General features: G+C 45.5%; 1 protein-coding gene across 3 annotated transcripts in view; it reads right to left on the bottom strand.

Annotated features, from left to right (window-relative positions):
- LOC138954157 (uncharacterized) overlaps positions 1-24,453 on the bottom strand; it is a 37,506-nt gene that overhangs the window by 13,041 nt on the left and 12 nt on the right. The window contains exons 1-2 of one of the 3 annotated variants that reach the window (XM_070326061.1): positions 24,049-24,453; positions 23,441-23,510 (exon numbers count right to left, since the gene is read on the bottom strand). The exon at positions 24,049-24,453 is cut by the window's right edge and continues 12 nt beyond it. In XM_070326061.1, coding sequence (XP_070182162.1) covers positions 23,441-23,491 — 51 coding nt within the window. In that variant the 5' untranslated portion in view covers positions 23,492-23,510; positions 24,049-24,453. Of the gene's footprint in view, positions 1-23,440 lie in introns of all 3 variants that reach the window. The other 2 variants (XM_070326060.1, XM_070326062.1) reach the window with 2 other exon arrangements.

The raw sequence follows: 24,453 nt of genomic DNA on the forward strand, positions 1-24,453 counted from the left end.
AGTGACCTCTGTTCTCGTGAGAATGTACGTGCTGTATGTCTACACTGTTCAGTGACCTCTGTTCTCGTGAGAATGTACGTGCTGTATGTCTACACTGTTCAGTGAACTCTGTTGTCGTGAGAATGTACGTGCTGTATGTCTACACTGTTCAGTGAACTCTGTTGTCGTGAGAATGTACATGCTGTATGTCTACACTGTTCAGTGACCTCTGTTGTCGTGAGAATGTACGTGCTGTATGTCTACACTGTTCAGTGTCCCCTGTTGTCGTGAGAATGTACGTGCTGTATGTCTACACTGTTCAGTGTCCCCTGTTGTCGTGAGAATGTACGTGCTGTATGTCTACACTGTTCAGTGTCCCCTGTTGTCGTGAGAATGTACGTGCTGTATGTCTACACTGTTCACTGAGTGTCCCCTGTTATCGTGAGAATGTACGTAACTGTATGTCTACACTGTTCAGTGTCCCCTGTTGTCATAAGAATGTACGTGCTGTATGCCTACACTGTTCAGTGTCCCCTGCTGTCGTGAGAATGTATGTGCTGTATGTCTACACTGTTCAGTGTTCCCTGTTGTCATAAGAATGTACGTGCTGTATGTCTACACTGTTCAGTGTCCCCTGTTGTCGTGAGAGTGTACGTGCTGTATGTCTACACTGTTCAGTGTCCCCTGTTGTCGTGATAATGTACGTGCTGTATGTCTACACTGTTCAGTGTACCCTGTTGTCGTGAGAATGTACGTTTTGTATGTCTACACTGTTCAGTGTCCTCTGTTGTCGTGAGAATGTACGTTTTGTATGTCTACACTGTTTAGTGACCTCTGTTGTCGTGAGAATGTACGCGCTGTATGTCTACACTGTTTAGTGACCTCTGTTGTCGTGAGAATGTACGTGCTGTATGTCTACACTGTTCAGTGTCCTCTGTTGTCGTGAGAATGTACGTGCTGTATGTCTACACTGTTTAGTGACCTCTGTTGTCGTGAGAATGTACGTGCTGTATGTCTACACTGTTCAGTGTCCTCTGTTGTCGTGAGAATGTACGTGCTGTATGTCTACACTGTTCAGTGTCCTCTGTTGTCGTGAGAATGTACGTGCTGTATGTCTACACTGTTCAGTGTCCTCTGTTGTCGTGAGAATGTACGTGCTGTATGTCTACACTGTTCAGTGTCCTCTGTTGTCGTGAGAATGTACGTGCTGTATGTCTACACTGTTTAGTGACCTCTGTTGTCGTGAGAATGTACGTGCTGTATGTCTACACTGTTTAGTGACCTCTGTTGTCGTGAGAATGTACGTGCTGTATGTCTACACTGTTCAGTGTCCCCTGTTGTCATAAGAATGTACGTGCTGTATAACTACACTGTTCAGTGTCCCTTGATGTCGTGAGCATGTACGTGCTGTATGTCTACACTGTTCAGTGTCCCTTGATGTCGTGAGCATGTACGTGCTGTATGTCTACACTGTTCAGTGTCCCTTGATGTCGTGAGCATGTACGTGCTGTATGTCTACACTGATCAGTGTCCCCTGTTGTCGTGAGAATGTACGTGCTGTATAACTACACTGTTCAGTGTCCTCTGTTGTCGTGAGAATGTACGTGCTGTATGTCTACACTGTTTAGTGACCTCTGTTGTCGTGAGAATGTACGTGCTGTATGTCTACACTGTTCAGTGTCCCCTGTTGTCGTGAGAATGTACGTGCTGTATGTCTACACTGTTCAGTGACCTCTGTTGTCGTGAGAATGTACGTGCTGTATGTCTACACTGTTCAGTGTCCTCTGTTGTCGTGAGAATGTACGTGCTGTATGTCTACACTGTTCAGTGTCCTCTGTTGTCGTGAGAATGTACGTGCTGTATGTCTACACTGTTTAGTGACCTCTGTTGTCGTGAGAATGGACGTGCTGTATGTCTACACTGTTCATTGTCCCCTGTTGTCGTGAGAATGTACGTGCTGTAGGTCTACACTGTTTAGTGACCTCTGTTGTCGTGAGAATGTACGTGCTGTATGTCTACACTGTTCAGTGACCTCTGTTGTCGTGAGAATGTACGTGCTGTATGTCTACACTGTTCAGTGTCCTCTGTTGTCGTGAGAATGTACATGCTGTATGTCTACACTGTTCAGTGTCCCCTGTTGTTGTGAGAATGTACGTGCTGTATGTCTACACTGTTTAGTGACCTCTGTTGTCGTGAGAATGTACGTGCTGTATGTCTACACTGTTCAGTGTCCCCTGTTGTCGTGAGAATGTACGTGCTGTATGTCTACACTGTTCAGTGACCTCTGTTGTCGTGAGAATGTACGTGCTGTATGTCTACACTGTTCAGTGTCCCCTGTTGTCGTGAGAATGTACGTAATGTATGTCTACACTGTTCAGTGACCCCAGTTGTCGTGAGAATGTACGTGCTGTATGGCTACACTGTTTAGTGACCTCTGTTGTCGTGAGAATGTACGTACTGTATGTCTACACTGTTCAGTGACCCCTGTTGTCGTGAGAATGTACGTGCTGTATGGCTACACTGTTTAGTGACCTCTGTTGTCGTGAGAATGTACGTGCTGTATGTCTACACTGTTCAGTGTCCTCTGTTGTCGTGAGAATGTACGTGCTGTATGTCTACACTGTTCAGTGTCCTCTGTTGTCGTGAGAATGTACATGCTGTATGTCTACACTGTTCAGTGTCCCCTGTTGTCGTGAGAATGTACGTGCTGTATGTCTACACTGTTTAGTGACCTCTGTTGTCGTGAGAATGTACGTGCTGTATGTCTACACTGTTCAGTGTCCCCTGTTGTCGTGAGAATGTACGTGCTGTATGTCTACACTGTTCAGTGTCCTCTGTTGTCGTGAGAATGTACGTGCTGTATGTCTACACTGTTTAGTGACCTCTGTTGTCGTGAGAATGTACGTGCTGTATGTCTACACTGTTCAATGTCCCCTGTTGTCGTGAGAATGTACGTGCTGTATGTCTACACTGTTCAGTGACCTCTGTTGTCGTGAGAATGTACGTGCTGTATGTCTACACTGTTCAGTGACCTCTGTTGTCGTGAGAATGTACGTGCTGTATGTCTACACTGTTCAGTGTCCTCTGTTGTCGTGAGAATGTACATGCTGTATGTCTACACTGTTCAGTGTCCCCTGTTGTCGTGAGAATGTACGTGCTGTATGTCTACACTGTTTAGTGACCTCTGTTGTCGTGAGAATGTACGTGCTGTATGTCTACACTGTTCAGTGTCCCCTGTTGTCGTGAGAATGTACGTGCTGTATGTCTACACTGTTCAGTGACCTCTGTTGTCGTGAGAATGTACGTGCTGTATGTCTACACTGTTCAGTGTCCCCTGTTGTCGTGAGAATGTACGTGCTGTATGTCTACACTGTTCAGTGTCCCCTGTTGTCGTGAGAATGTACGTGCTGTATGTCTACACTGTTTAGTGACCTCTGTTGTCGTGAGAATGTACGCGCTGTATGTCTACACTGTTTAGTGACCTCTGTTGTCGTGAGAATGTACGTGCTGTATGTCTACACTGTTCAGTGACCTCTGTTGTCGTGAGAATGTACGTGCTGTATGTCTACACTGTTCAGTGTCCTCTGTTGTCGTGAGAATGTACGTGATGTATGTCTACACTGTTCAGTGTCCTCTGTTGTCGTGAGAATGTACGTGCTGTATGTCTACACTGTTCAGTGACCTCTGTTGTCGTGAGAATGTACGTGCTGTATGTCTACACTGTTCAGTGACCTCTGTTGTCGTGAGAATGTACGTGCTGTATGTCTACACTGTTCAGTGTCCTCTGTTGTCGTGAGAATGTACGTGCTGTATGTCTACACTGTTCAGTGTCCTCTGTTGTCGTGAGAATGTACGTGCTGTATGTCTACACTGTTCAGTGTCCCCTGTTGTCGTGAGAATGTACGTGCTGTATGTCTACACTGTTCAGTGTCCTCTGTTGTCGTGAGAATGTACGTGCTGTATGTCTACACTGTTCAGTGTCCTCTGTTGTCGTGAGAATGTACGTGCTGTATGTCTACACTGTTTAGTGACCTCTGTTGTCGTGAGAATGTACGTGCTGTATGTCTACACTGTTCAGTGAACTCTGTTGTCGTGAGAATGTACGTGATGTATGTCTACACTGTTCAGTGTCCTCTGTTGTCGTGAGAATGTACGTGCTGTATGTCTACACTGTTCAGTGTCCTCTGTTGTCGTGAGAATGTACGTGCTGTATGTCTACACTGTTCAGTGTCCTCTGTTGTCGTGAGAATGTACGTGCTGTATGTCTACACTGTTCAGTGTCCTCTGTTGTCGTGAGAATGTACGTGCTGTATGTCTACACTGTTCAGTGACCTCTGTTGTCGTGAGAATGTACGTGCTGTATGTCTACACTGTTCAGTGACCTCTGTTGTCGTGAGAATGTACGTGCTGTATGTCTACACTGTTCAGTGTCCTCTGTTGTCGTGAGAATGTACGTGCTGTATGTCTACACTGTTCAGTGTCCTCTGTTGTCGTGAGAATGTACGTGCTGTATGTCTACACTGTTCAGTGACCTCTGTTGTCGTGAGAATGTACGTGCTGTATGTCTACACTGTTCAGTGTCCCCTGTTGTCGTGAGAATGTACGTGCTGTATGTCTACACTGTTCAGTGTCCTCTGTTGTCGTGAGAATGTACGTGCTGTATGTCTACACTGTTCAGTGACCTCTGTTGTCGTGAGAATGTACGTGCTGTATGTCTACACTGTTCAGTGTCCTCTGTTGTCGTGAGAATGTACGTGATGTATGTCTACACTGTTCAGTGTCCTCTGTTGTCGTGAGAATGTACGTGCTGTATGTCTACACTGTTCAGTGACCTCTGTTGTCGTGAGAATGTACGTGCTGTATGTCTACACTGTTCAGTGTCCTCTGTTGTCGTGAGAATGTACGTGCTGTATGTCTACACTGTTCAGTGTCCTCTGTTGTCGTGAGAATGTACGTGCTGTATGTCTACACTGTTCAGTGACCTCTGTTGTCGTGAGAATGTACGTGCTGTATGTCTACACTGTTCAGTGTCCCCTGTTGTCGTGAGAATGTACGTGCTGTATGTCTACACTGTTCAGTGTCCTCTGTTGTCGTGAGAATGTACGTGCTGTATGTCTACACTGTTCAGTGTCCTCTGTTGTCGTGAGAATGTACGTGCTGTATGTCTACACTGTTCAGTGACCTCTGTTGTCGTGAGAATGTACGTGCTGTATGTCTACACTGTTCAGTGACCTCTGTTGTCGTGAGAATGTATGTGATGTATGTCTACACTGTTCAGTGTCCTCTGTTGTCGTGAGAATGTACGTGCTGTATGTCTACACTGTTCAGTGTCCTCTGTTGTCGTGAGAATGTACGTGCTGTATGTCTACACTGTTCAGTGTCCTCTGTTGTCGTGAGAATGTACGTGCTGTATGTCTACACTGTTCAGTGACCTCTGTTGTCGTGAGAATGTACGTGCTGTATGTCTACACTGTTCAGTGAACTCTGTTGTCGTGAGAATGTATGTGATGTATGTCCACACTGTTTAGTGTCCTCTGTTGTCGTGAGAATGTACGTGCTGTATGTCTACACTGTTCAGTGTCCTCTGTTGTCGTGAGGATGTACGTAATGTATGTCTTCACTGTTCAGTGTCCTCTGTTGTCGTAAGAATGTACGTGATGTATGTCTACACTGTTTAGTGACCTTTGTTGTCGTGAGAATGTACGTGCTGTATGTCTACACTGTTCAGTGTCCTCAGTTGTCGTGAGAATGTACATGCTGTATGTCTACACTGTTCAGTGACCTCTGTTGTCGTGAGGATGTACGTGCTGTATGTCTACACTGTTCAGTGTCCCCTGTTGTCGTGAGAAAGTACGTGCTGTATATCTGCACTGTTCTCTGTCCCCTGTTGTCGTGAGAATGTACGTGCTCAATGTCTACACTGTTCAGTGTCCCCTGTTGTCGTGAGAATGTACGTGATGTATGTCTGCACTGTTCAGTGTCCCCTGTTGTCGTGAGAATGTACGTGCTGTATGTCTGCACTGTTCAGTGTCCTCTGTTGTCGTGAGAATGTACGTGCTGTACGTCTGCACTGTTCAGTGTCCCCTGTTGTCGTGAGAATGTACTGACGTGATGTATGTCTACACTGTTCTCTGTCCCCTGTTGAGAGAATGTACGTGATGTATGTCTACACTGTTCAGTGTCTCCTGTTGTCGTAAGAATGTACGTGCTGTATGTCTACATTGTTCAGTGTCCCCTGTTGTCGTGAGAATGTACGTGCTGTATGTCTACACTGTTCAGTGTCCCCTGTTGTCGTGAGAATGTACGTGATGTATGTCTGCACTGTTCAGTGTCCCCTGTTGTCGTGAGAATGTACGTGATGTATGTCTACACTGTTCAGTGTCCCCTGTTGTCGTGAGAATGTACGTGCTCTATGTCTACACTGTTCAGTGTCCTCTGTTGTCGTGAGAATGTACGTGATGTATGTATATGTTACAGTCAAATCGGGAAATCAGGTATTTCACGAGAATGTCTGAAAGTTTAGGCATTCATGGTAAATACCTGGTTTGATCAGGCAATTCCGGAAATGACTGAATTTTTTTAGGCACTATCAGGAAATGACTAAAAACTACTTGTGCAAATTTCCCGTTTTGCCTGACTGTTAGGCAAAACGGGTTGTTCTGAGACCTTGTCTGTTTTTACCTCGCCTGCCTTGAGCATGAATTTCTCTTCTAGCACATTGTCTATTCATCGTTTTCCCCATTTCACTGAGTTCGGAGTGATTGCAGTTTTTTTTTTACGGGTGCAGGTCACTACCGCGAGTGTAACACTATCGCGTGTGTAAGACTACGAGCACGAATTTATTGTGATTTTCTCGTAAAGTGACAATTGAAGACACATTCGACGTGATCAGAACAGCTCATCTTGCCACAGGACACGGTGGAAGGGATAGGGTTCTAAAGGAAATTGAACAGAAATTTGCAAATGTGCACAGAGAAAGCGTTGAAATTTTCAAGTCTTTATGCAAGGTGTGCCAAGAAAAGACAAAGCGACAAAAAACAAAAGGAGTTGTTGTGAGACCCATCCTTTCAAGTGATTTTTCTTCCAGATGTCAAGTTGACCTGATTGACTTTCAGTCGATGGGCGATGGTCAGTACAAGTGGATAATGGTTTATCAAGACCATCTTACAAAGTTCGTTGTGTTGCGACCACTGACCTCAAAAAGAGCTTGTGAGGTAGCAGTTCAGTTGATGGACATCTTTGCACTACTTGGAGCTCCTGTGATCCTACAATCGGACAATGGTTCCGAATTCACTGCAGCAATTATCACAGAACTGAGAGACTTGTGGCCTGAACTGAAACTTGTCCATGGCAAGCCGAGACACCCTCAGTCCCAAGGATCTGTGGAGAGAGCAAATGGCGATATTGTTTGACTAGGTCTGAACCCCAGCGTAACACTGCCAACATCCACCCTGGAAATGCAAACCTCAGTATTGAGGAGTTGGTGACTGATGACAGTGTGGCATTGCTTGACAGACAATATAAACAAATTCAGCACCACAAACAAGCTAGCAGGGTATGTCAGCTCCAGCAAGCAGAAAGAATGGTGAAGCGGAGTCGCTTGGATCTCGGTCATGGACAGAGAGGTGATAACGTCGCTATACCCATTCCACTGGTGGATAGAGGCCGTGGAGACCCGCGGAATATCCTGGGGGTGATTCTTGACAGGAGTGAAAATGACAACTACACACTGGTGACCAAGAATGGGATTTCCCAGCCAGCAAGACATTAGCGGCCGATAATCGGCCGAACACCCTTCAAAAAGTCGGGCCGGTGACGTCAAAACATACGACGCGGGTGTTGGCCCGACTAACTTTTGCAAAGAGGCAACGAGGCGGCCGACAGGCGGCCGAACACCTGTACTATGGCGGCACGCATCCGGTCCGATGTTAATCGGCCCGATGACTTGTTGGACCTGCGGCCCGACACCTTATGCCGACATCGGGAAGATATCGATTTGAGCGGGAAGACATCGGGACGATGTCGGCCCGCAGGTCCAACAAGCCATCGGGCCGATTAACATCGGACCGGATGCGTGCCGCCATAGTACAGGTGTTCGGCCACCTGTCGGCCGCCTCTTTGCCTCTTTGCAAAAGTTAGTCGGGCCAACACCCGCGTCGTATCTTTTGACATCACCGGCCCGACTTTTTGAAGGGTGTTCGGCCGATTATCGGCCGCTAATGTCTTGCTGGCTGGGTGCAGCTACAGCAGTATGTACCCCCCCCTCCCCCGCCCCCCAAGTGTAACAGTGCAAAATTCACTTAAAGCTACAGCTACAGCAGTACAACCCCCCTCCCCCCAGTGTTACAGTGGAAAACAAACCTACAGATACAGATACAGCAATATGTACAACCCCCTCCCCCCCCCCCCCCCAGTGTAACAGTGCAATACACAACACCAGCTACAGATACAGCAGTATGTAGACCCCCCCCCCCCCGCCCTCACTGTAACAGTACAAAACACACCTACAGCTACAGATACAGCCGTATGTACAACCCCCCCCCCCCCCCCTCAGTATTACAGTATAAAACACACCTACAGCAACAGATTCAGCATAGTGCAAAAATTACTTACAGCTACAGCCGTATGTACACCCCCCTCCTCCTTAGTAACAGTACAAAACACACCTACAGCTCCAGTTACAGCAGTATGTATACCCCCCCCCCCCCCCAATGTAACAGTGCAAAACACACTTACAGCTACAGATTCAGCAGTATGTACAACCCCCCCCTCCCCCAACCCAAGTGTAACAGTGCAAAAAACACCTACAGCTACAGCAGTATGTACCCCCCCCCCCCCCCCCAACTGTAACAGCACAAATCGCACCTACTGCTACAGATACAGCAGTGTGTACAACCCCCCCCCCCCCCCCCAGTGTAACAGTGCAAAACACACCTACAGCTACAGCATTAATATGTACAACCCCCAACCCCCCCCCCCCCCGCCCCCACTGTAACAGTACAAAACTCATTTACAGCTACAGATTCAAAATTATGTACACCCCCCTCCCCCCGCTGCCACCACTGTAACAGTACAAAACATACAACACTCCACCCCCTTCCCTCGTGTAGAGCGCAAAACACACCTAGATCTACAGATACAGCAGTATACAACCCCAATCCCCCCCCCCCCCCCCCCACTGTAACAAGACAAAACACAGGTCTACATCTATATTTACAGCAGTATGTTCAACCCCCCCCCCCCCCCTACTGTAACAGTACATAACACACCTACAGCTACAGCTAGTTACATCTATGCTTGGCGCTGGTGGACAATATTCACTTTTTTGGCAAAAACCGCCAGTTTTGGCCAAAAAAGACAAAGATTTGGCCAAAACAACCCACACATTTGGCCAAATAAAATAGATTTGGCTATAACTTTTTTTTGGCCAAAACTTTCTATGTAAAAGTTTTGGCCAAAACTGTTTATGTTAGCTAAAACGGGAGATTTGGCCAAACTTCTGCCACAAAAAGATTTGGCCAAAAAAAATTTGGCCAAACAAAAAAGATTTGGCCAAATCTTCACTTTTTGGCCAAATCTTTTTTGTTTGGCCAAATCTTTTTTTGGCCAAATCTTTTGTATTTGCTGGCGCTGGTGGACAATATTCACTTTTTTGGCCAAATCTCTTTTTGGCCAAAACTTTGCTTTTTTGGCCAAAACTTTGCTTTTTTGGCCAATACCGCCAGTTTTGGCCAAAAAAGTGTGTTTTTGGCAAAATAAGTGAATATTGTCCACCAGCGCCAAGCAGCTTGGCGCTGGTGAACAATATTCACTTTTTTGGCCAAAAACGCACTTTTTTGGCCAAAACTGGCGGTTTTGGCCAAAACTGGCGTTTTTGGCCAAAACTATACTTTTTTGGCCAAAACTTTGCTTTTTTGGCCAAAAACGCCAGTTTTGGCCAAAAAAGTGTGTTTTGGGCAAAAAAAGTGAATATTGTCCACCAGCGCCAAGCAGCTTGGCGCTGGTGGACAATTTTCACTTTTTTGGCCAAAACTATAATTTTTTGGCCAAAACTGGCGGTTTTGGCCAAAACTGGCGTTTTTGGCCAAAACTGGCGTTTTTGGCCAAAACTATACTTTTTTGGCCAAAACTTTGCTTTTTTGGCCAAAACTGGCGTTTTTGGCCAAAAAAATGAATATTGTCCATCAGCGCCAAGGGGTACTCAAAGATTTGGCCAAAAAATGAAGTTTTGGCCAAAACTATTTTTTGGCCAAAACTTTCAATGCAAAAGTTTTGGCCAAAAAAATATTTGGCCAAATCTAAAACATTTGGCCAAAAAAGTGAAGATTTGGCCAAATGTTTTAGATTTGGCCAAATATTTTTTTGGCCAAAACTTTGCACTTAAAAGTTTTGGCCAAAACATGTTTTTGGCCAAAAACACACTTTTTGGCCAATAATGTACGTTTTTGGCCACAAAAGTGTGGTTTTGGCCAAAAAAGTGAATATTGTCCACCAGCACCAAGCATATACATCAGTATGCACACCCCCCCCCCCCCCCCCCAAGTGTAACAGTACAAAACACACCTACAGCTACAGATTCAGCAGTATGTACAACCCCCTCCCCCCCCCCCCCCCCCCCGTGTCCCTGTGCAGAACACACATACAGCTACAGATTCAGCAGTTAGTATGTACACCCCCCCCCCCCCCCAAGTGTGTAACAGTGCAAAACACACCACCAGCTACAGATAGATCAGTATGTACACCCCCCCAAGTGTTACAATGCAATACACGTCACACCTACAGCTACAGATACATCAGTATGTACACCCCCCCCCCCCCCCAAGTGTAACAGTGCAAACCACACTTACAGCTACAGATTCAGCAGTATGTACTCCACCCACCCCCCCCCCCCCCCCCCAGTGTAACAGTGCAAAAATCACTAACAGCTACAGCAGTATGTACCCCCCCTCCCCCTACAGCTACAGAAGTATGTTACCCCCCCCCCCCCTGTAACAGGACAATACACACCTACATCTACAGCAGTATGTACACCCCCCCCCCCCCCCCCCCCACTGTAACAAGACAAAACACACCTACATCTATATTTACAGCAGTGTGTACAACACCCCCCTCCCCCACTGTAACAGGACAAAACACACCTACATCTACAGAATAAGATACAGCAGTATGTACTCCCCCCCCCCCCCCCCCCCTCACTGTAACAGCAAAACTAACATTGAGAGCCAAAAAAAACCGAAATCACTTACTCGCTCCATCCGTCGGTTGTGTCCTCGAGTTGACGTCTGAATCTGAGTGTCATTGCCAAGAGCCTGACTCACTGGCTACACAACTATTCTCACCGCCACCACGTGGCACTGGGACCAGCACTCAGATTGAGATCCCGAGGCGACATTCGTCTCGGATAACATATCATCAATGTGCTGTCCAACATTCCCAAGAATGTCTCTTCTTTCGATATTAACTTGAACTAAGAAAACAAATAAAATTCGCTCACGCGGGAAAGCAGCAGCCATTTGCACACTCAATCTTGTTTACCGTAAGGAAAGCTATTTGAATATTTCAAGTAAATGATGGCGTATTTTTAAAATGTAAAACTCATGATTTGAGCTCATGCTGTATTGGATTGCAAATATGCAAATAAAACTTACAATTAATTATCCTACTCCTATGTAAAAAAGTCAACAAATCAGTATGAATAATTTAGTTTCGCATTTGCATGGTCAGTCTCATAATGTCACGCCGTTGCGCTTGAACAGGGGACGTAACAAATGTTAAAATAATGATCATCAATTTGTTATCTCCCGTAACTCTGCATAATTTTATCGACAGCAACATTGCGTCGGGCCGATGTCGGGGTTTATTACGTACATTTGCCGAGTTTTACACACAGTCAAACGGTATCGGCGCGACAACGGACGACGACACACGACATATGACGACGTCACCCGACTGAAATCGTCAGTCGGCCGACGAAAGCTTGCTAGCTGGGTTTAAAAGGAGCCTACGCCAGAAACGATTTCGAACTGTGTCCACAAAAACTGTTGTATTTGAGTGAAATGAACTGTGTTAAGCATGTAAGTCTTCGCGCGGCCGTCATCCTGGGCTCCCAAAGCGGAGGACAAGGATACGTCAAGTGCAACTGTTCGGGTGCAAAGAAATGCCAGAACAATCGGTGCAAATGCTTCAAAGCAAAACTGAAGTGCAACAGTCGGTGTCACCAATCCTTGACTTGTGGAAACAAATGAACTGTTGACAGAAAGTTCTGTTTTAATGTACATTTTAGTTTTTAGAATTAAACATCATTATGTTCTTTAATTGAATGCCTTAAAATCAAGAGAGAGAAAGAGATAGGAGAGAGAGAGAGAGAGAATACAGAATAGATTCCACACTGACAGCATTGGCCCGGCACAGGCAGTTGATGGCTGGACAGCAATACCTTCCTGATGGAAAAGAGGCATGAAACCAATTACGACCCCAGCCATTCAAAGTTTTATAGTAGGCTTCTGTGCTGAAATGCTTTCTGACTCTCACCAGAAACACAGATTGTGAGCGGTAGGCATTCTCCGATAATGCCTGGCAGCCTATTTCAGTCAATCACCGATAGTGCCTAAACAATTTCAGTCATTTCCGGATTTGCCTGATCAAACCAGGTATTTACCGTGAATGCCTAAACTTTCAGGCATTCTCGTGAAATACCTGATTTCCCGATTTGACTGTAACATCTACACTGTTCAGTGTCCCCTGTTGTTGTGAGAATGTACGTGCTGTATGTCTACACTGTTCAGTGTCCCCTGTTGTCGTGAGAATGTACGTGATGTATGTCTACACTGTTCAGTGTCCTCTGTTGTCGTGAGAATGTACGTGCTGTATGTCTACACTGTTCAGTGTCCTCTGTTGTCGTGAGAATGTACGTGCTGTATGTCTACACTGTTCAGTGTCCCCTGTTGTCGTGAGAATGTACGTGCTGTATGTCTACACTGTTTAGTGACCTCTGTTGTCGTGAGAATGTACGTGCTGTATGTCTACACTGTTCAGTGTCCCCTGTTGTCGTGAGAATGTACGTGCTGTATGTCTACACTGTTCAGTGACCTCTGTTGTCGTGAGAATGTACGTGCTGTATGTCTACACTGTTCAGTGTCCCCTGTTGTCGTGAGAATGTACGTGCTGTATGTCTACACTGTTCGGTGACCTCTGTTGTCGTGAGAATGTACGTGGTGTATGTCTACACTGTTCAGTGTCCTCTGTTGTCGTGAGAATGTACGTGCTGTATGTCTACACTGTTCAGTGACCTCTGTTGTCGTGAGAATGTACGTGCTGTATGTCTACACTGTTCAGTGACCTCTGTTGTCGTGAGAATGTACGTGCTGTATGTCTACACTGTTTAGTGACCTCTGTTGTCGTGAGAATGTACGTGCTGTATGTCTACACTGTTCAGTATCCCCTGTTGTCATAAGAATGTACGTGCTGTATGTATACACTGTTCAGTGTCCTCTGTTGTCGTGAGAATGTACGTGCTGTATGTCTACACTGTTCAGTGTCCTCTGTTGTCATAAGAATGTACGTGCTGTATGTCTACACTGTTCAGTGTCCCCTGTTGTCGTGAGAATGTACGTGCTGTATGTCTACACTGTTCAGTGTCCCCTGTTGTCGTGAGAATGTACGTGTTGTATGTCCACACTGTTTAGTGTCCTCTGTTGTCGTGAGAATGTACGTGCTGTATGTCTACACTGTTCAGTGTCCTCTGTTGTCGTGAGAATGTACGTGCTGTATGTCTACACTGTTCAGTGTCCTCTGTTGTCGTGAGAATGTACGTGATGTATGTCTACACTGTTTAGTGACCTCTGTTGTCGTGAGAATGTACGTGCTGTATGTCTACACTGTTTAGTGACCTCTGTTGTCGTGAGAATGTACGTGCTGTATGTCTACACTGTTCAGTGTCCCCTGTTGTCGTGAGAATGTACGTGCTGTATGTCTACACTGTTCAGTGACCTCTGTTGTCGTGAGAATGTACGTGCTGTATGTCTACACTGTTCAGTGTCCCCTGTTGTCGTGAGAATGTAAGTGCTGTATGTCTACACTGTTCGGTGACCTCTGTTGTCGTGAGAATGTACGTGCTGTATGTCTACACTGTTCAGTGTCCTCTGTTGTCGTGAGAATGTACGTGCTGTATGTCTACACTGTTCAGTGTCCCCTGTTGTCGTGAGAATGTACGTGATGTATGTCTACACTGTTCAGTGTCCTCTGTTGTCGTGAGAATGTACGTGCTGTATGTCTACACTGTTCAGTGTCCTCTGTTGTCGTGAGAATGTACGTGCTGTATGTCTACACTGTTCAGTGTCCCCTGTTGTCGTGAGAATGTACGTGCTGTATGTCTACACTGTTTAGTGACCTCTGTTGTCGTGAGAATGTACGTGCTGTATGTCTACACTGTTCAGTGTCCCCTGTTGTCGTGAGAATGTACGTGCTGTATGTCTACACTGTTCAGTGACCTCTGTTGTCGTGAGAATGTACGTGCTGTATGTCTACACTGTTCAGTGTCCCCTGTTGTCGTGAGAATGTACGTGCTGTATGTCTACACTGTTCGGTGACCTCTGTTGTCGTGAGAATGTACGTGATATATGTCTACACTGTTCAGTGTCCTCTGTTGTCGTGAGAATTTACGTGCTGTATGTCTACACTGTTCAGTGACCTCTGTTGTCGTGAGAATGTACGTGCTGTATGTCTACACTGTTCAGTGTCCTCTGTTGTCGTGAGAATGTACGTGCTGTATGTCTACACTGTTCAGTGACCCCTGTTGTCGTGAGAATGTACGTGCTGTATGTCTACACTGTTAAGTGTCCTCTGTTGTCGTGAGAATGTACGTGCTGTATGTCTACACTGTTTACTGTCCCCTGTTGTCGTGAGAATGATCGTGCTGTATGTCTACACTGTTCAGTGTCCCCTGTTGTCGTGAGAATGTACGTGCTGTATGTCTACACTGTTCAGTGACCTCTGTTGTCGTGAGGATGCACGTGCTGCATGTCTACACTGTTCAGTGTCCCCTGTTGTCGTTAGAATGTACGTGCTGTATGTCTACACTGTTTAGTTTCCTCTGTCTGTTGTCGTGAGAATGTATATGCTGTATGTCTACACTGTTCAGTGTTCTCTGTTGTCCTGAAAATGTACGTGATGTATGTCTACACTGTTTAGTGTCCTCTGTTGTCGTGGGAATGTACGTGCTCTATGTCTTCACTGTTCAGTGTCCCCTGTTGTCGTAAGAATGTACGTGATGTATATCTACAATGTTCAATGTCCTCTGTCTGTTGTCGTGAGAATGTACGTGCTGTATGTCTACACTGTTCAGTGTCCCCTGTTGTCGTGAGAATGTACGTGCTGTATGTCTACACTGTTCAGTGTCCTCTGTTGTCGTGAGAATGTACGTGCTGTATGTCTACACTGTTCAGTGACCTCTGTTGTCGTGAGAATGTACGTGCTGTATGTCTACACTGTTCAGTGTCCCCTGTTGTCGTGAGAATGTACGTGCTGTATATCTACACTGTTTAGTGCTCCTCTGTTTTCGTGAGAATGTACGTGCTGTATGTCTACACTGTTCAGTGTCCTCTGTTGTCGTGAGAATGTACGTGCTGTATGTCTGCACTGTTCAGTGTCCCCTGTTGTCGTGAGAATGTACGTGCTGTATGTCTGCACTGTTCAGTGTCCCCTGTTGTCGTAAGAATGTACGTGCTGTACGTCTGCACTGTTCAGTGTCCCCTGTTGTCGTGAGAATGTACGTGCTGTATGTCTACACTGTTCTGTGTCCCCTGTTGTCGTGAGAATGTACGTGATGTATCACTACACCGTTCAGTGTCTCCTGTTGTCGTGAGACGTGATGTATGTCTACACTGTTCTGTGTCCCCTGTTGTCGTGAGAATGTACGTGATGTATGTCTACACTGTTCAGTGTCCCCTGTTGTCGTGAGAATGTACGTGATGTATGTCTGCACTGTTCAGTGTCCCCTGTTGTCGTGAGAATGTACGTGATGTATGTCTACACTGTTCAGTGTCCCCTGTTGTCGTGAGAATGTACGTGCTGTATGTCTACACTGTTCAGTGTCCCCTGTTGTCGTGAGAATGTACGTGCTGTATGTCTACACTGTTCATTGTCCCCTGTTGTCGTGAGAATGTACGTGCTGTATGTCTACACTGTTCTGTGTCCTGTGTTGTCGTGAGAATGTACGTGCTGTATGTCTACACTGTTCCGTGTCCCCTGTTGTCGTGAGAATGTACGTGCTGTATGTCTACACTGTTCCGTGTCCCCTGTTGTCGTGAGAATGTACGTGCTAGGCCCTATATGTCTACACTGTTCAGTGTCCCCTGTTGTCGCGAGAATGTACGTGATGTATGTATACACTGTTCAGTGTCCTCTGTTGTCGTGAGAATGTACGTGATGTATGTCTACACTGTTCAGTGTCCCCTGTTGTCGTGAGAATGTACGTGCTGTATGTCTACACTGTTCAGTGTCCCCTGTTGTCGTGAGAATGTACGTGATGTATGTTTACACTGTTCAGTGTCCTCTGTTGTCGTGAGAATGTACGTGATGTATGTCTACACTGTTCAGTGTCCCCTGTTGTCGTGAGAATGTACGTGCTGTATGTCTACACTGTTCAGTGTCCCCTGTTGTCGTGAGAATGTACGTGATGTATGTCTACACTGTTCAGTGTCCTCTGTTGTCGTGAGAATGTACGTGCTGTATGTCTACACTGTTCAGTGTCCTCTGTTGTCGTGAGAATGTACGTGCTGTATGTCTACACTGTTCAGTGTCCTCTGTTGTCGTGAGAATGTACGTGCTGTATGTCTGCACTATTCAGTGTCCCCTGTTGTCGTGAGAATGTACGTGCTGTACTGTCTGCACTGTTCAGTGTCCCCTGTTGTCGTGAGAATGTACTGACGTGATGTATGTCTACACTGTTCAGTGTCTCCTGTTGTCGTGAGAATGTACGTGCTGTATGTCTACACTGTTCAGTGTCTCATGTTGTCGTGAGAATGTACGTGCTGTATGTCTACACTGTTCAGTGTCTCCTGTTGTCGTGAGAATGTACGTGATGTATGTCTACACTGTTCAGTGTCCCCTGTTGTCGTGAGAATGTACGTGATGTATGTCTACACTGTTCAGTGTCCCCTGTTGTCGTGAGAATGTACGTGATGTATGTCTACACTGTTCAGTGTCCCCTGTTGTCGTGAGAATGTACGTGCTCTATGTCTACACTGTTCAGTGTCCTCTGTTGTCGTGAGAATGTACGTGATGTATGTCTACACTGTTCAGTGTCCCCTGTTGTCGTGAGAATGTACGTGCTGTATGTCTACACTGTTCAGTGTCCCCTGTTGTCGTGAGAATGTACGTGATGTATGTCTACACTGTTCAGTGTCCTCTGTTGTCGTGAGAATGTACGTGCTGTATGTCTACACTGTTCAGTGTCCTCTGTTGTCGTGAGAATGTACGTGCTGTATGTCTACACTGTTCAGTGTCCCCTGTTGTCGTGAGAATGTACGTGCTGTATGTCTACACTGTTTAGTGACCTCTGTTGTCGTGAGAATGTACGTGCTGTATGTCTACACTGTTCAGTGTCCCCTGTTGTCGTGAGAATGTACGTGCTGTATGTCTACACTGTTCAGTGACCTCTGTTGTCGTGAGAATGTACGTGCTGTATGTCTACACTGTTCAGTGTCCCCTGTTGTCGTGAGAATGTACGTGCTGTATGTCTACACTGTTTAGTGACCTCTGTTGTCGTGAGAATGTACGTACTGTATTTCTACACTGTTCAGGTGACCTCTGTTGTCGTGAGAATGTACGTGCTGTATGTCTACACTGTTCAGTGTCCCCTGTTGTCGTGAGAATGTACGTGATGTATGTCTACACTGTTCAGTGACCTCTGTTGTCGTGAGAATGTACGTGCTGTATGTCTACACTGTTCAGTGTCCTCTGTTGTCGTGAGAATGTACGTGCTGTATGTCTACACTGTTCAGTGACCTCTGTTGTCGTGAGAATGTACGTGCTGTATGTCTACACTGTTCAGTGTCCCCTGTTGTCGTGAGAATGTACGTGCTGTATGTCTACACTGTTCAGTGTCCTCTGTTGTCGTGAGAATGTACGTGCTGTATGTCTACACTGTTCAGTGTCCTCTGTTGTCGTGAGAATGTACGTGCTGTATGTCTACACTGTTCAGTGACCTCTGTTGTTGTGAGAATGTACGTGCTGTATGTCTACATTGTTCAGTGACCTCTGTTGTCGTGAGAATGTAGGTGATGTATGTCTACACTGTTCAGTGTCCTCTGTTGTCGTGAGAATGTACGTGCTGTATGTCTACACTGTTTAGTGTCCCCTGTTGTCGTGATAATGTACGTGCTGTATGTCTACACTGTTCAGTGTCCTCTGTTGTCGTGAGAATGTACGTGCTGTATGTCTACACTGTTCAGTGACCTCTGTTGTCGTGAGAATGTACGTGCTGTATGTCTACACTGTTTAGTGACCTCTGTTGTCGTGAGAATGTATGTGATGTATGTCTACACTGTTTAGTGTCCTCTGTTGTCGTGAGAATGTACGTGCTGTATGTCTACACTGTTCAGTGTCCTCTGTTGTCGTGAGAATGTACATGCTGTATGTCTACACTGTTCAGTGACCTCTGTTGTCGTGAGAATGTACGTGCTGTATGTCTACACTGTTCAGTGTCCCCTGTTGTCGTTAGAATGTGCATGCTGTATGTCTACACTGTTCAGTGTCCCCTGTTGTCGTGAGAATGTACGTGCTGTATGTCTACACTGTTCAGTGTCCTTTGTTGTCGTGAGAATGTACGTGCTGTATGTCTACACTGTTCAGTGTCCTCTGTTGTCGTGAGAATGTACGTGCTGTATGTCTACACTGTTTAGTGTCCTCTGTTGTCGTGAGAATGTACGTGCTGTATGTCTACACTGTTCAGTGTCCTCTGTTGTCGTGAGAATGTACGTGCTGTATATCTACACTGTTCAGTGAATTCTGTTGTCGTGAGAATGTACGTGCTGTATGTCTACACTGTTCAGTGTCCCCTGTTGTCGTGAGAATGTACGTGCTGTATGTCTTCACTGTTCAGTGTCCTCTGTTGTCGTGAGAATGTACGTGATGTATGTCTACACTGTTTAGTGACCTTTGTTGTCGTGAGAATGTACGTGCTGTATGTCTACACTGTTCAGTGTCCTCTGTTGTCGTGAGAATGTACGTGCTGTATGTCTACACTGTTCAGTGTCCTCTGTTGTCGTGAGAATGTACGTGCTGTATGTCTACACTGTTCAGTGACCTCTGCTGTCGTGAGAATGTACGTGCTGTATGTCTACACTGTTCAGTGTCCTCTGTTGTCGTGAGAATGTACGTGCTGTATATCTACACTGTTTAGTGCTCTCTGTTTTCGAGAGAATGTACGTGCTGTATGTCTACACTGTTCAGTGTCCTCTGTTGTCGTGAGAATGTACGTGATGTATGTCTGCACTGTTCAGTGTCCCCTGTTGTCGTGAGAATGTACGTGCTGTATGTCTGCACTGTTCAGTGTCCCCTGTTGTCGTGAGAATGTACGTGCTGTACGTCTGCACTGTTCAGTGTCCCCTGTTGTCGTGAGAATGTACTGACGTGATGTATGTCTACACTGTTCACTGTCCCCTGTTGTCGTGAGAATGTACGTGATGTATGTCTACACTGTTCAGTGTCTCCTGTTGTCGTGAGAATGTACGTGCTCAATGTCTACACTGTTCTGTGTCCCCTGTTGTCGTGAGAATGTACGTGATGTATGTCTACACCGTTCAGTGTCTCCTGTTGTCGTGAGAATGTACGTGATGTATGTCTGCACTGTTCAGTGTCCCTTGTTGTCGTGAGAATGTACGTGATGTATGTCTACACTGTTCAGTGTCCCCTGTTGTCGTGAGAATGTACGTGCTCTATGTCTACACTGTTCAGTGTCCTCTGTTGTCGTGAGAATGTACGTGATGTATGTCTACACTGTTCAGTGTCCCCTGTTGTCGCGAGAATGTACGTGATGTATGTATACACTGTTCAGTGTCCTCTGTTGTCGTGAGAATGTACGTGATGTATGTCTACACTGTTCAGTGTCCCCTGTTGTCGTGAGAATGTACGTGCTGTATGTCTACACTGTTCAGTGTCCCCTGTTGTCGTGAGAATGTACGTGATGTATGTCTACACTGTTCAGTGTCCTCTGTTGTCGTGAGAATGTACGTGCTGTATGTCTACACTGTTCAGTGTCCTCTGTTGTCGTGAGAATGTACGTGCTGTATGTCTACACTGTTCATTGTCCTCTGTTGTCGTGAGAATGTACGTGTTGTATGTCTACACTATTCAGTGTCCCCTGTTGTCGTGAGAATGTACGTGCTGTATGTCTACACTGTTCAGTGTCCCCTGTTGTCGTGAGAATGTACGTGCTGTATGTCTACACTGTTCAGTGTCCCCTGTTGTTGTGAGAATGTACTGACGTGATGTATGTCTACACTGTTCACTGTCCCCTGTTGTCGTGAGAATGTACGTGATGTATGTCTACACTGTTCACTGTCCCCTGTTGTCGTGAGAATGTACGTACTGTATGTCTACACTGTTCAGTGTCCCCTGTTGTCGTGAGAATGTACGTGATGTATGTCTACACTGTTCAGTGTCCCCTGTTGTCGTGAGAATGTACGTGATGTATGTCTGCACTGTTCAGTGTCCCCTGTTGTCGTGAGAATGTACGTGATGTATGTCTACACTGTTCAGTGTCCCCTGTCGTGAGAATGTACGTGCTCTATGTCTACACTGTTCAGTGTCCTCTGTTGTCGTGAGAATGTACGTGTTGTATGTATACACTGTTCAGTGTCCCCTGTTGTCGTGAGAATGTACGTGATGTATGTCTACACTGTTCAGTGTCCCCTGTTGTCGCGAGAATGTACGTGATGTATGTATGCACTGTTCAGTGTCCCCTGTTGTCGTGAGAATGTACGTGCTAGGCCCTATATGTCTACACTGTTCAGTGTCCCCTGTTGTCGCGAGAATGTACGTGATGTATGTATACACTGTTCAGTGTCCCCTGTTGTCGCGAGAATGTACGTGATGTATGTATACACTGTTCTGTGTCCCCTGTTGTCGTGAGAATGTACGTGATGTATGTCTACACTGTTCAGTGTCCCCTGTTGTCGTGAGAATGTACGTGATGTATGTATACACTGTTCAGTGTCCTCTGTTGTCGCGAGAATGTACGTGATGTATGTCTACACTGTTTAGTGTCCCCTGTTGTCGTGGGAATGTACGTGGTGTATGTCTACACTGTTCAGTGTCCCCTGTTGTCGTGAGAATGTACGTGATGTATGTCTACACTGTTCAGTGTCCTCTGTTGTCGTGAGAATGTACGTGATGTATGTCTACACTGTTCAGTGTCCCCTGTTGTCGTGAGAATGTACGTGATGTATGTCTACACTGTTCAGTGTCCCCTGTTGTCGTGAGAATGTACGTGATGTATGTCTACACTGTTCAGTGTCCCCTGTTGTCGTGAGAATGTACGTGATGTATGTCTGCACTGTTCAGTGTCCCCTGTTGTCGTGAGAATGTACGTGATGTATGTCTACACTGTTCAGTGTCCTCTGTTGTCGTGAGAATGTACGTGCTCTATGTCTACACTGTTCAGTGTCCCCTGTTGTCGTGAGAATGTACGTGCTCAATGTATACACTGTTTAGTGTCCCCTGTTGTCGTGAGAATGTACGTGCTCAATGTCTACACTGTTCAGTGTCCTCTGTTGTCGTGAGAATGTACGTGATGTATGTATACACTGTTCAGTGTCCTCTGTTGTTGTGAGAATATACGTGCTATATGTCTACACTGTTCAGTGTCCCCTGTTGTCGCGAGAATGTACGTGCTGTATGTCTACACTGTTCAGTGTCCTCTGTTGTCGTGATAATGTACGTGATGTATGTCTACACTGTTCAGTGTCCCCTGTTGTCGTGAGAATGTACGTGCTCTATGTCTACACTGTTCAGTGTCCTCTGTTGTCGTGAGAATGTACGTGATGTATGTATACACTGTTCAGTGTCCTCTGTTGTCGTGAGAATATACGTGCTATATGTCTACACTGTTCAGTGTCCCCTGTTGTCGCGAGAATGTACGTGATGTATGTATACACTGTTCAGTGTCCTCTGTTGTCGTGAGAATGTACGTGATGTATGCCGTCTACACTGTTTAGTGTCCCCTGTTGTCGTGAGAATGTACGTGCTGTATGTCTACACTGTTCAGTGTCCTCTGTTGTCGTGAGAATGTACGTGATGTATTTTCACACTGTTCAGTGTCCTCTGTCTGTTGTCGTGAGAATGTACATGCTGTAGGTCTACACTGTTCAGTGTCCTCTGTTGTCGTGAGAATGTACGTGCTGTATGTCTACACTGTTCAGTGTCCTCTGTTGTCGTGAGAATGTACGTGCTGTATGTCTACACTGTTCAGTGTCCCCTGTTGTCGTGAGAATGTACGTACTGTATGTCTACACTGTTCAGTGTCCCCTGTTGTCGTGAGAATGTACGTGCTGTATGTCTACACTGTTCAGTGTCCTCTGTTGTCGTGAGAATGTACGTGCTCTATGTCTACACTGTTCAGTGTCCCCTGTTGTTGTGAGAATGTACGTGATGTATGTCTACACTGTTCAGTGTCCCCTGTTGTCGTGAGAATGTACGTGCTGTATGTCTACACTGTTCAGTCCGGTCTATGTAAACTACAACACATACGTCCAAACTGCATTGCATTCAGTATCATTTGCATTTTTGTGTTGATCCTCGGGGAGCATAGTTATCGCATTTTGTTGCATTATTATCAACCGCGGCCTTACAGTTTTATCAACCACGCCCTTCGGCAGTAGGTAATAAAGATGCAACAAAAGACAGTATTGTCCCCTTGGACCAACACAAACGCTAGTCTGCCAACAAGCCACCAAACATCTTATAATGGACAACACAATGCTATTAACAATACAATGCTATGGGCAACAAAATGTTATGGACAATACAATACAATAGACTACACAATATTATGGACAATACAATGATAGTTATGCATGGACAATACAATGTTTTGGACAATACAATGATAGGTATGCATGGACAATACAATGTTCTGGACAATACAATGATAGGTATGCATGGACATTACAATGTTCTGGACAATACAATGATAGGTATGCATGGACAACACAATGCAATGTACAATAACAAAAATAAATATCTAATTTGGACAGTACAATGCGGCCAGTACAATATAATTTGGACAGTACAATATAATTTGGACGATACAATATAATTTGGACAGTACAATATAATGTGGAAAAGAACATATAATGTTGACAGTATAATATAATGTGGACAATACAATACAATTGATCGACAAAACAAAACAATGGATGGTAAAGACTATGGACAATACAAGACGGTGACAGCGGCCTACCTGGCGTGGTGTCTTCGGAATGGCCCCGCTACCTGACTGCTGGCTCGCCATTGTTCTCGTCTTGCCTCACCTAAAACAATAACACCACGTTACAAAATTAATTTGACAAAAACGAAGGATATCAATGAAAACACATTGACGAAAATTCAGACAGAAAAAGTTTGAATGAAATGACGGGAAGGAATTGTTCAGTTGGAGAATAAAACGTGTCGCAATGCTTTGTTGTTGTTGTTGTTGTTGTTGTTGTTGTTGTTGTTGTTGTTGTTGTTGTTGTTGTTGTTGTTGTTGTTGTTGTTGTTGTATACTTTGTACATTAGAGCGTTCGGAACTTTTCAGTCGCAAAAATAGTACCGACACAGAACAGCTTCTCAACCCATTGCGCTATCGAGGATTCAAGCTGTTGCTGGCTCGTTATTTGTTTGGTTGCTGGGTGTTTATCGAAAGATAACTAGCTCTGCAAGTTTACAGAGGTAAAGGAGCAGAGGGGGGAATAATGCACAATAACACACAACATAAACAGATGTGTTAATTGACAGGACGTGCTGAATATCACCTGAGTTACCAACACGGAAGGAATATGGTGACAGTCAATGTGAAAGTGTACATACAACTGCTGGTGACAGCCTCGCGCTTTATTTGATCGTACACTCGGTCCGTATTATGTTATACACTGCACTCTGAGCTGTGGTCATGACATGTTCGTATCTATAGACATACACTGAGCTCTGAGCTGTAACGATCCCAAGAGAAGAGCTAAGAACACTTTACACACAGCCTGTAACACGTCTCTACTGTGGTCATGACATGTTCGTACAGACACACACTGAGCTCTGAGCTGTAACGATCCCGAGAGAAGAGCTAAAAGAACACTTTACACACAGCCTGTAACAAGTCTCTACTGTGGTCATGACGACATGTTCGTACAGACACACACTGAGCTCTGAGCTGTAACGATCCCAAGAGAAGAGCTATGAACACTTTACACACAGCCTGTAACACGTCTCTACTGTGGT

This window comes from Littorina saxatilis, unplaced genomic scaffold (genome assembly GCF_037325665.1).
Source record: "Littorina saxatilis isolate snail1 unplaced genomic scaffold, US_GU_Lsax_2.0 SUPER_12_unloc_1, whole genome shotgun sequence".
Lineage (NCBI taxonomy): Eukaryota > Metazoa > Mollusca > Gastropoda > Littorinimorpha > Littorinidae > Littorina > Littorina saxatilis.